The following is a 12018-nucleotide window of genomic DNA, read 5'->3' as shown; positions in this document are numbered from 1 at the left end:
CTCTATCTACTGACTTTTCCCTGAGCTGGCATGGAGCAGTGTGAACCCTGCTGAGTTTTATTAGTTTTTCCCCTGTTGTGTACACTGTTCTGGCAAATATAACACAGTGAGTTATCATTTCAGATATTTCATTGACTTTTACAACTCTGCTTTGAAAACAGTGAACAGTTTTGACTTTTAGAAAGCTCATAACATTTATTTTACATATTGAATTCCATTTTCTTTAAACTGAGAATGATTGAATTCAAGATACCTCTACAGCTTAGCTTGGAAGGTAATACCGTTCTTAAATGTTTTCTTATAGAAAACATAATAACTTCAATTACTTGTATTTTAATATATGTGTTTATTCTTTGAGAATTGAATATAATATATTTTGATCATATTCTTTCCCATCCTACAACTCTCCCTAGTCCCTCTCCCTCCTTCCTACCCAGTGAACTTCATGTTCTCTCTGTCTCCCTTCTCCATACATCCTGTATTCTGATGATCAAACCTAGTTATTCATGCTAGAATAGTGGTCTACTGTGGACCTATATCACTCACCCCCATAACTTTGTTTATTAATTATAATTGTAATCAATATATTCCTCTCTTCTATGACAACTTTTTTTTAAATAAAGGAACTCAATATGTAACCATGGTTGTCCTACAACTTTCTTTGTAGGCCAAACTCACTGGAAATCAGAGAGATCTACCTGCTTCTGCCACCTAGGTGCTCAGAATAAAGGCATGAGCCTCTATAGTAATGTGTTAGAGATAATTTTTAGAAATCCAGTATTATTGAAAAATAAACTACAGCTGTATGCACTTCCACACAGATAAACTGAAGGTTATAATGATGATAGCCAGACAGTGCTACACACCTTTAATGCTAGTACTTGTAAGGCCAATGCAAGAGGATGTTGAGTTGAAGGCCAGCATAGAACATACAGATGGCCAAGGCCTGCTCCCAGGGTTTACAACAATGTGTGTCTGAGTTTGGGCCCTCAAATTTGCATTTCACACAAGTCCATGAAGACAACATTGCTACTTGTTTTAGGACCACAACTTTGAGAATCTCTGGTTATGGGTCTTGTTACTCATCTTAGACCACAGCCTAAGTCTATTGAATAGACTTCTATGTGACTAAAATTGCTGAACGATTTATATTTATATTAAAGTTTAAGAAGTACACTGGAAGCAATTTAAAAGAGACACAACAACACACCAGGTATGACTGTAAGAACTCCTCTGAATGGGAATTAATAATAGCTATGGATGTACTTGACCATCCAAGCCAGGACTATGGCACACTGAGGCAGACTGTCAAAGGTAAGTAGGCCCAACTTACACAGTACCTATACAATAAGTTAGTCTAGATAGGAGTGGCATTATCTTTGGACCCATTGTGTTACTACATCTTTGTCTTGCAGTCAGGCTTGGAAGGCATTGCCTTTGCCTCCATTTTAAAGATGCTGAAGCTAAGAGATGCAAGGAAATTAAATATCTTGTCTGATGTGTTGAAATGGTCAGAGGATGAGCTGTGACTAAAACCCCAGGCGTCCTGATTTCAAACTGTCCTTCTTACTCTAATATGGTGATGTGCCCCAAATTAAAGGCAATCTGATCCTTAGGACATTCAATTTTTTCCCCCCTCTTAGATTCCAATTTCAAGAGATGACTTATATAAAATGTTCAACTAATGACACCTGATTTCTTAAAATAGCTCGATTCCTAATACACTGCAAATTATTAGAGAGCTTTTACTTTAATGGCCTGGCAATTAATAATGAGTCGCAGTAAAATGTCTGGGGTAGGGGAAAAAAAACACATTGGCACTAGGGTCTGTTCATTATCCTCTCTGCTCTATATCCAGATCAATCAATAGTTAATTAATAATGATGTGCTTCCTCAAGTACAAGGTTATAAATTAATTTAATGCTCATATGCATAGTTTCTGTACAGAAAATGAATGGGAAAATGCCTGTCATGCCCATCTCGTTGTACAAAAACGTATGTAACAATTACCCACATATAATAAGAATGGTTGGCTTAGCCAAATGTTTGTTCGTTTCTGTTCGTCAGGATTCATTTGAGCTTCTTCCATGCAGTTTGCAGAAGCAGTGCAATCAGTTGAGTAGCATGGCAGATTTAAATCAGTAATAAAAGCCCTGGGGAAATTAACAAGACAAAACGTTAACCACAGACTAAACATTAACATACATTAGCATTTTTATTATACCTGCAGAATTGTTAAGTAGGTATGGTTAAGACTATTTAAAAGTTGATCATTTCAATGTATATTTTGTTTGAAACCTTTTAAGATTTAATTAAACATAAGTGTACCACAACACAGAATATAGTTTATGAGAAGAAAGCTTAGTGTTTTAACTATAAACTTTTAGAATTCTCATCCTCAGTCTAAGATACCCCCAAGCAAATTTCATGGGCAATATTTGTTCAAAGTAGTTCATAAGAGCCCAGTTCATATTTAATATACATTATCCTACAGGAAAATTCATTTTGAGTTCTTCGGGCTTCTAATGAGTCAGCCTACAAGCAAAGACTAAAGTTATAACAAATATTGAGCAACAGTTCTCAGAAAATATTCATTGGTACCACAGTTATGAGACGGGCACCAGCATAAAAGCTATTCTATAAGCCACTAAAACTGCAGATACCTCCAGAGGCTAAAGAGTCATGGTGGCCTCAGGAACAGCTCCTAAAAAAAAGGAATTACTTTGATCACAGAGTCCAGAACTACAGCCTTCATCCCCTGACAAACTCTCAGGTTTCCAAGGGCAGTGCCATTCAGTCACCCATAAATTTTTGATCTCTGCTTATTTTTCCTTCCTCGTCTTTTCCCTCTTCTCTCACATTCTTTCCTTCTTTTATAAATTATTATCTAAGTTAGAACACATACATTTAGACTACCCATACACCTCTATATCTTACATTGCAGATTTTCTGACTAGGGTGGGGCAGAAGTGAACGGCAGATATCTCCCTTAATAGTTTATCAGTTTAATTTTTGAGACAGGATCTCTTGGTGAGTGTACTGCTCCATCAGTTCAATTAGGCTGACTAGCCAATGGGCTTCAGAGATATGCTTGAGTACATGTCTTCTAACTCTGGGGATACGGTCAACAGGTTTCATGAAGATGCTAGGTATCCATGTGTCCCTGTTCTTGCCATCATTGGCACTTTAATGATTGAGCCACCTCTCTAGCTCCCATTTAATCTCTTAAGAAATAAAATCTAAAGGTTCCTTAGGGTTAGTAAAGAATGAGAGACTGTACTTAGGGAAAAAATAGCCTTATGCAACCCATTAAAATAAAACCAAGTAGATTCAGGGCCAGCAAGATGGCTCAGGGGCAAAGCTTCTTGCCTCACCAACCCCCATAACCTGAGTTACATCTCAAGAAACCACTAGACGAAAGGGGAGAAATAACTCTCACAAGTTGTTCTTAAACCTCCACATATGTGCTGTGTCACATGCATACAACTTCACTACACAAATAAATATTCATGTATATCTGGCTTCAACAAAGAGAAGGAGGAGCTTGAGAAATATATATATATTCATGTCATAACAGCATCCTTAGCTCCAGTTTTGTGCTTTAGACTATGACAGTTAAAGCTTGCGTGTGCTGACGTTTTGTTATCATTGGGTGAGCTGGGAATCTCCATTTGGGATAAATCTACAGGATACACTTTGGCCAGATATCAGCCTAGAGTAAGTTAAATGACAGAAATTTACAAAAGATTTTTTGGCTGACTCAAGAACCCAATTTCTTCAAGAGCAAGGTTTCAGGGACATATTGGAGGCAGCAGATGGTGCCTTTTTGGGAGCTGTTGCATCAATGGAACTTGACACCCAATGCTTTAGTATGGCTGCTAATTGACTCTTACCTAGCAAGCCAAAGAGGTTTTAAATCATCCCACTATCAGCTACTATTGGAAACCTTGCCTGAGAGCTAGATTAAAATTGGATGCCCATTTTCTGTTTGACTTAAATAACTGTACCTTTTTTACTTTATTTCTTAATTGGTACTCTTCTCACATTGTGGATAATGTTTTTTTTTTTTTTTACAAGATATCAGATCTTGACCAAAGCCAATACTGGGATACCCCTGAACCTGTGTTGTTGATGAGAACTTAGGGCACAGAACAGTCCATGGAAAATAAAAATATGTTTTGAAGAAGGAAAAACCAGTGTCAAAAATCCCAGCTCTGCCTATTGCTAGAACTGTCTTTATCAAAAGCCTAAGAATTTAAAATCTTTTTGTTTTTCCTGAACCTAAAGAAAGGTCACAATTTTTTTTAATTTTTAATTTTAATTTTTATGTGACTTTGCTTTAGGTTCAGGGAAAAACAAAAAGGTTTTAAATTCTTAGACTTTGGATAAAGACACCCACCTATCCAATAAATTTATTTCAACTAGCCAAATGTAAAAGTAGCAGCATTCTCGACCAAGTACATTACTCAGGGGATAGAAATCGGATTGCATTTCTTATTTAAGAGTTTAAAACTTCTAGGCAGGCTATTGATTTCCAAAACACCACTTGAGAGCCTGGCTTCTTTCATGAGTGCAGCTCAAGAGTGAGAAGCTGAAAGGCCATCTTCCATGGGAATGCCATATCTCTTTAAGTTAGGATTTCTGTTAGTGTCAGTTCTCTCAATAAGCTCGAGATATTTGCCTCCAAATTAGAGAGTGGAGATGAATGATGGTTTTGGTGTACCTTAAGTGGGAGTGGGCTATCCCTGGCAAAGGCTTTGTGTGAGAGAAGAATTGGCTTCATGGTAGATTGGTGGAAGAAAATACAGCCTGCCTGATAAGGTATGGTACATCTTAAATAGGAGCTAGGTGTGTTAGCAAGAACCCATCATTTGTCTATTATCCCACACAATGCCTTGGGGAGTCTTGTTGATAATGCCAGACTGGGAACTTGGGAGGAAAGATCAGACTACTGATTGGATACTTTGTTCTTTGTGCTTAAACTTCCTACTTTTGCTTCATCTGCTCCACATGCTAGTAGGCTAGAGTCCAGGGTGGGAATAAATACAAAGTCATGTTCTGGTCCAATAAAACTTCGATGATACAAAGGATCAATTGTCCTTGGAGAGGGTCATCTTACAGCTAAGTTTTTCAACTAGACAGCATAATATAATAGATTTTCATTTGGGTGTTGTATCTGGGACACATACACTTAAACAGAACCTGGTCTGTGCACCTGAATGTGATTGCTATTTTGAACCCATTAAAACATACCCTCACATTGATCTATGCTCATGATGTAACATATAGACACTTGAACCAAAAAAAAAAAAAAAAAAAAAAAGGTTTACCTGCAGTTTAAAAATAGTGATAAACATGTATTTGCCTTTGGACATAAACTTACAATGTACAGTCTGCCAGTTATTTGTGTCTACAGCATATGCTTTGAAAATGAATAGAAACCAAGTCCTAAGTACAGTTAGGCAGCCCCTAGCCTAAAACACCCTATCAGACTCCCGAGGTAGAATGGATTCAGAGACTGTAGATTCTTTACATAGAGTTAGAATTAGCCCAAGTCAAATAGCATGGCATAGGCACATGCAAAGATGTCAATATCTTGCATTCCAAAGTCAGATGGAGTACTTCCTAGGATCTTCAGTTTGTTTTCCAGGTTAGGATAAATGATTGAGGAGAGCCAGTTTGAACATAAATGGAAGTAATTCTGCTGCTCATTTAATATGTTTTCTAACTCAAGAAGTTGTGTGGGAAGCCTTCCATTGCTATGCAAACTAAATGACATGTATGCCTCTTTGCACACATAGATAATCCAGGAAATGCTATTGGGCCATCCTGAAATATCCAGAAGCTAGATGACTACACAGAAGCAATGGTTTAGACTGGTATTTGGGGCTTGGTATAGTAAATAGAAAATCCCTTCAATTCACTTAATTTGCCTACGAGACTATAAAGTCAACTCCGTGAAGGCATGGAAGTGACACACAATCAGTTTTCACAAGATGCTTCCAGAGCTTTCCCAGAGCTTTCCAGCCTGTACATTCACCTGAGCTGTGTTAGTCGGTGATGTGACATTGAAGGTTGGTAATCTTTATTTCCAAAATAAAATGTAAACAAATAAATAGCAGGCATCATGTTGTAGGGAGGCAGGATTGTGTTAAGATTAGAAGTCAGGCTAATGGGTTCAAAAGTAGTCAAGTGAATCCACTGTCTATTTGCTTTAGGCAAGTCTCTTAACCTCCTTGAGCCTCAATTTCTGCATCTACAGAGGTGATATTATTTAACATAGTGGCTGGCACAGGGAGTAATATAATAAAGATGATATTCATACTTATGTATATGCACATTTATATGGAAGTTGTTTTAGGCATTAGTCTGCAAGTAATATAATCACAGAAATAAGTTAGAATGGAGCTAAGCAAGCAAGGAAGCAGGTATCTTATTTTAAAATTCTTTGCCATGTAGGTGTGAAGGAAGTATCCAATAAATGTTTCTGAATGGCTGAGTGACAAGTAGCAGAAAGGAAGGAGGGAATCTGGCTTTCTTAAGTACCTTTGCTCTTTTAATCAAATCCTGCAGTTATTTAGGTGATACACAGCTCACAGATGATGATACTGCCTATGGGTGGGTTGCTGTGCTTGCTTCCCTCATGCCTTTGTAGGAAATGCACATGAACAACTATACGGACAGTTTTCCAAACACTTTAACTTGAGTCTAGTAAGACACACTTGTAAGAACTGGGCACACTGTGTGCCCAGAAGGCTGCTCTTCTATCAAGAGGCCACTCAGTGCCACCTCCAAAACCATTCCACCTCCCATTTCAGATGGTCTCAATTTGCTAAATTGCCCTTTGTGAACTTCTACATACATACAAACAAACAAACAACAAGTGCCATCGAAAGATCTCAGCAGTGTGAGGACTGTGTTTTCCCTTTCTACTTAAGCATCCGAGTAGACTGCACTCAGAATGGTTCTACTACTCTTCATCCATGGAGTGCCTTCCCTTCCACTTCTGGTTCTTTGCCCTAAAACCTTATTTCATGATTTGACTCTATTAATGACTGTTCTCTTTGAAAGGAAATTGGGGGAGGAAATTGTAGTGCATTTCCAAATCTGTTTCTGCCATCATATCCATGGATGATTGTACTATTATATTACATCTCTCTCTCTCTCTCTTTTCAGATTGGCAAGTTGTGTGCCCACTCCCAGCAACGCCAATATAGATCTGCTTATTACCCTGAAGATCTGTTTATTGACAAGAAGATATTAAAAGTCGCTCATGTCGAACATGAAGAAACCTTATCCAGCCGAAGAAGGTGAGAGAATGCGCCCCCCACCCCGCCCCGCGCAATTTCAGCATACAATTAGCCATTGGATTTTCAGGACAAAAATCATTGGAGTAAAGTTTCTTACGTACATGTTATTTAGTTCCTCTGACTTAGGATGCTTAATTAAGATCTATAATTTGTCTCTGTTAAAGAACACTGTTACTGGTAACTAAGGCATATTTAAATGTAAACTTTCCAGGTATAAATATCTAGTTGGGCAACATGGGGTAGAATGAGCTTCCCTAATCAGGACCCCTCATTTATTTAAAAAAAAAAACATTTTCTACTTACAAGATCTTATAGTTCAATGATCTATCTTATGGTTATTCTCATTATTACCAGTAAGTTCACCAGAGGGAGCTTAGCGAGACACTATGAACATACATGAAACATTTTACACAAAACTGAGTGTGTCTTTCATAGTTCTTAAAACATCAGTCAGGAGCCAAAATGCAGGTTCTCATCCCCTTTCTTCCCACCCATCCCCACCCTTACTCAGGTTCCCTCCAACTGTATTCAAGCTTCTCTGGGTTGTAGTTAAGAGGTAGAAATCACATTAGAAGCCTAGCACAACACTTAAGAAAATCATGCTACCCAAAGAATTGTCCTTGTGACCAACTCTGTTGTTTAGAGCTGTTTTTGAGCCTGAAGGCAACTTCCAAATAAATGAAATGATAGTAAGAGAAAATGAAAAAGCTATAGATTTGGATTTATAACAAGATTCTTTGGGAAGAATGTTAGTACCTGTGTACATTTCTTACTATGATCAGTTCAGCATTTCATACGCTCAACAAAAGTGGATCCAACCAATGGACAGAAGCTGCTGACCCCTGTGGTTGAATTAGGGAAGGCTGAAAGAAGCTGAGGAGAAGATCCTGTAGGAGGACCAGCAGTCTCAATTAATCTGGACCCCCAAGATCTCTCAAACACTGGACCACCAAACAGACAGCATACACCAGCTGATATGAGGCCCCCAACACACACATATAGCAGAGGACTCCTGGGTCTGTGTTCATTCAGAGATGATGCACCTAACCCTCAAGAGACTGGAGGCCCCAGGGAGTTTAGAGGTCAGGTGGGGTTGGGGATGGGGGCATCCACATGGAGACAGAGAGGTGGCGAGGAGGTGTGGGATGTGGAAAGTTGGAGGGTGGAGGGTGGAATAAAATATGGAGTGTAAAAAATTTAATTAATTAAAAGGGGGAAAAAGCTAGGCGTGGTGGCGCACGCCTTTAATCCCAGCACTCCGGAGGCAGAGGCAGGTGGATTTCTGAGTTCTACAGAGTGAGTTCCAGGACAGCCAGGGCTATACAGAGAAAGCCTATCTCATAAAACCAAAAAAAAGGGGGGGGAGTAAATGTGCTCATCTTTCGGCTTCAACACCCATGCCCAAGATCTATCAGGGGTTACAAACAGAACAATTAGAAGGGAATGTTGTTGTAGTATGTGTGGAAGTTGCTAGCAAGCTATCTGGGTTCTGATTATAAATTGAAAAGACCTTTGCTTTATTAAAGTAACAGCACACAAAGAAACACAGGATCCCTTTGGAAGTATTCAGAAATCATCTGTTTGTTTTGTCTGCCCCCAACTGGGTACTTTGCAGCACACAGCTAGTCTTAGAAATAGCGTAGCTCTGTTTAAAGGCAATTTTATACTCGACTGGTGGTCTGTGTACAGGATTGACGTTTTCTTTAAGGAATACATGTTGAAAATATCTGTTGAGAAATTTAGACCATGGAAGGCAGAATACTGTGCACTCATTATGCATCAAAATAGAAGCAATCTGCTCATTACAGCCCTTTCCACCACTGGTATGTTCAGTACACTTGGGTTTTCAGTCTCTTCCTCTTTGTTCCTCTTAATTTGTCCATAACCTACCTCACTTGTGATACTGCATACAGGGTCCTTTGCATAGCCTAGATACTGTTTGGTATAACACATGAGTAATACCTTTTACTTTTCAAATCCAGAATTGGTAGTTTAATAGTCCACCCAGAACCTTTACACCAAGCTTCTGGGGCAAATGTCAACCTGTGATAAAGCCCCTCCACCCTTGTGAAATTCCCTATAAATAGTGGAGCCTCCTGCTTCCTGTAATTTCCATCTGACTTAGTCTGAAGGGTCAATGGATTAGGAACCACTAGTAAGCTACACAGGGGAAAAAAGTTAGAAGGTGATGTCTCCATGATCCAAACCTGAGGCGAATTCCTGACTCCTCTCAGACCACTGCTCTAAGTTTTGCTAGGCAGCCTTGTAAGTTCAGGGGTATCTTTCAGTCTCTGCTGGAAGCAATAGAATATATATTGAATGAGTCAGTAAATGAGTTTCTGGTCTGGTGGACATTATCCTACTCCCACATAAGACTTTAGAATAAAAAGCCTTCAACCATATCTACGTGCAAGTGCAAGACTTAGGGTATGATGAGTAAAGGAACCCTACCCAGTCCAGTTAAGGAGACAGACATACAAACGAATAATACCTTATATTGAATTTGAGTCACCTAACAGAACTACCTAGAAGATAGTAACAGTGTCATAGATGGAAGGATGGATCACACCCTTTCTGGGAGGATCAAAAATGGCTACTTGGATCAGGTAGCTTTTAAATGCAGGAATTCAACTGATAAAGGACAGAAGGGGTGTTTCAGGCAAAGGCAATGGCAAGAGACAAAGAATGATAGTATCCGTAGCAGCAGAAAGATGTAGTTTGTGGTTAAAGTGGAAAAGTCTCCCTCCATTACAATTATGATCTCGCACCATTCAAATTTGGCTTGCTTTGGTTTTTGTACTTTTCTGTCTTTTCAAATTCAAAACAAAACAATGACATCATATTACTTTACATTAAGAAAAGAAAAAAAAAGGAACCGGACTGGAGAGATGGCTGAGTGGTTAAGAGCACTGTCTGCTCTTCCAGAGGTCCTGAGTTCAATTCCCAGCAGCCACATGGTGGCTCACAACCATCTGTAATGAGATCTGATGCCATCCTGGTATGCATGTAGTGTACTCACATAAATAAAATAAATCTTAAGAAAGAAAGAAAGAAAGAAAGAAAGAAAGAAAGAAAGAAAGAAAGAAAGAAAAGAACAGAGAGAGAGAGAAAGGAAGGAAGGAAAGAAGGAAGGAAGGGAGAGAGAGAGAGAGAGAGAGAGAGAGAGAGANAGAGAGAGAGAGAGAGAAAGAAAGAAAGAAAGAAAGAAAGAAAGAAAGAAAGAAAGAAAGAAAGAAAGAAAGAAAGAAAGAAAGAAAGAAAGAAGAAACCTTACTGAGAAGGGGGACGTTCAGGATCTGCAGTCGGGGATGAAAGGCTCTGTTTAAATTGCAGTGCTTTCCAATTAGCACTGCTTTGATGCCTGCCCAAGGAGATCAATGTGAGAAAGTGAAGGCAGCCCTCTCCTCCACATCTGAAATTGGGGATGCCCTCTCTGGAATGATGGATGCCCCTTTGGAAAATCACATTCACCAAGATCCAATACTTTCAAATGGCTCAGGCCTGCAAAGGAACCCCATCCTTTAGTTCCACATTTCACACACTAAATGAAAATTTCTATGAAAATACCATTTCCTAAGCTGAAATGCTATATAAGCAAATGTTGGAGTTGTCACACGTGAGAGCCATAAGCTGTACCCTTTCTATGTCAATGACATGTCACATTCCTAGATTAGAATCAAAACACATTCCTTTCAAGTCAAATTATTTCTCCAATCTCAGCCGAACAGGCTATCTTAGTTCATAAGTTGTCTGTATGGAGTACCAACACAAAGACAAAAAATCTGAGAAAATTAACATGCCACCTAGTTTCAAGGGTCTTTCATTAAAAATGAAAAATAAAAATAGTCAACATATTGTCTTTTAAAATTATATGCATGAAGATGCTGTGAAGCTTCATTTAAGAAAACATAAAAATAAAGTATACTTAGCTCTCATACTAGAGCAAGTTTGAGCAGAGATAACAGAAGACAAAGAAGAGGAGAAAGGAAACACAGCAAGCAGGAGGTAAATGACTCCTGCTACGCTCTGCTACCACGGTGTCAGCGGACATTATTACCTGTTGTCACTGTTCTTTGGAAGCTCATCGACTCTCCCCCAGTTTACAGAGTCTTTTTTCTACCTTCAAAAGTAGTATGACTGCATCTGTTTTCAAGGTCAAAGTGTTTCTTGGGAACCATGGTGATACAAAAGATGTTGCAAAGCAATAATCCAGTACTCTAACAATGTCTTTTGGGGCTCTGAGGGATTGGTCAGTATAGTATTTGTCCTAAAGACCCAGTCTTAATTCTCTAAAGGACAGATAGCATTTTGTCTCACAAAGCTAGAAATTATTTGAGAGCAGCTGATTTGTGACATTAAGTTCAGGGTCTTGTACATTCTAGGTAGGTGCTCTGACACTGAGCCACATCCCTAGCCTCTGTTTCATAATTCTGAGATTTCTCTATAAACAAACAGGTCTTGACTCTATTCAAAATCAGTTGAAGAATTTATACTCTAAGAACCAGAAAAAAACCTAATGATAAATCAACCACGAACATAAGGCAGTATATCCACGTATCAACATAGTATCTCTAGGTAGTAGGTCTATGATTTTTTCCTTCTACCTTCTTTTTGTTTTTTGTTGTTGTTGTTGTTGTTTGTTTGTTTGTTTTTGAGACAGGGTTTCTCTGTGTAGCCCTGGCTGTCCTGGAACTCACTCTGTAGACCA

The 12018-nt window shown here is 38.8% G+C and overlaps 1 protein-coding gene across 1 annotated transcript in view; it reads left to right on the top strand.

The window, feature by feature from the left end:
• The window catches only part of Gpc3 (glypican 3), a 338342-nt gene that overhangs the window by 212967 nt on the left and 113357 nt on the right, over positions 1 to 12018 (top strand). The window contains exon 4 of the mRNA XM_021153008.1: positions 7177 to 7310. Coding sequence (XP_021008667.1) covers positions 7177 to 7310 — 134 coding nt within the window. The remainder of the gene's footprint in view (positions 1 to 7176; positions 7311 to 12018) is intronic.

The sequence above is a fragment of the Mus caroli genome, chromosome X (genome assembly GCF_900094665.2).
Source record: "Mus caroli chromosome X, CAROLI_EIJ_v1.1, whole genome shotgun sequence".
Classification (NCBI taxonomy): Eukaryota; Metazoa; Chordata; class Mammalia; order Rodentia; family Muridae; genus Mus; species Mus caroli.
Note: the sequence above shows the minus strand (reverse complement) of the source record. Positions and strands in the feature narration are given on the sequence as shown.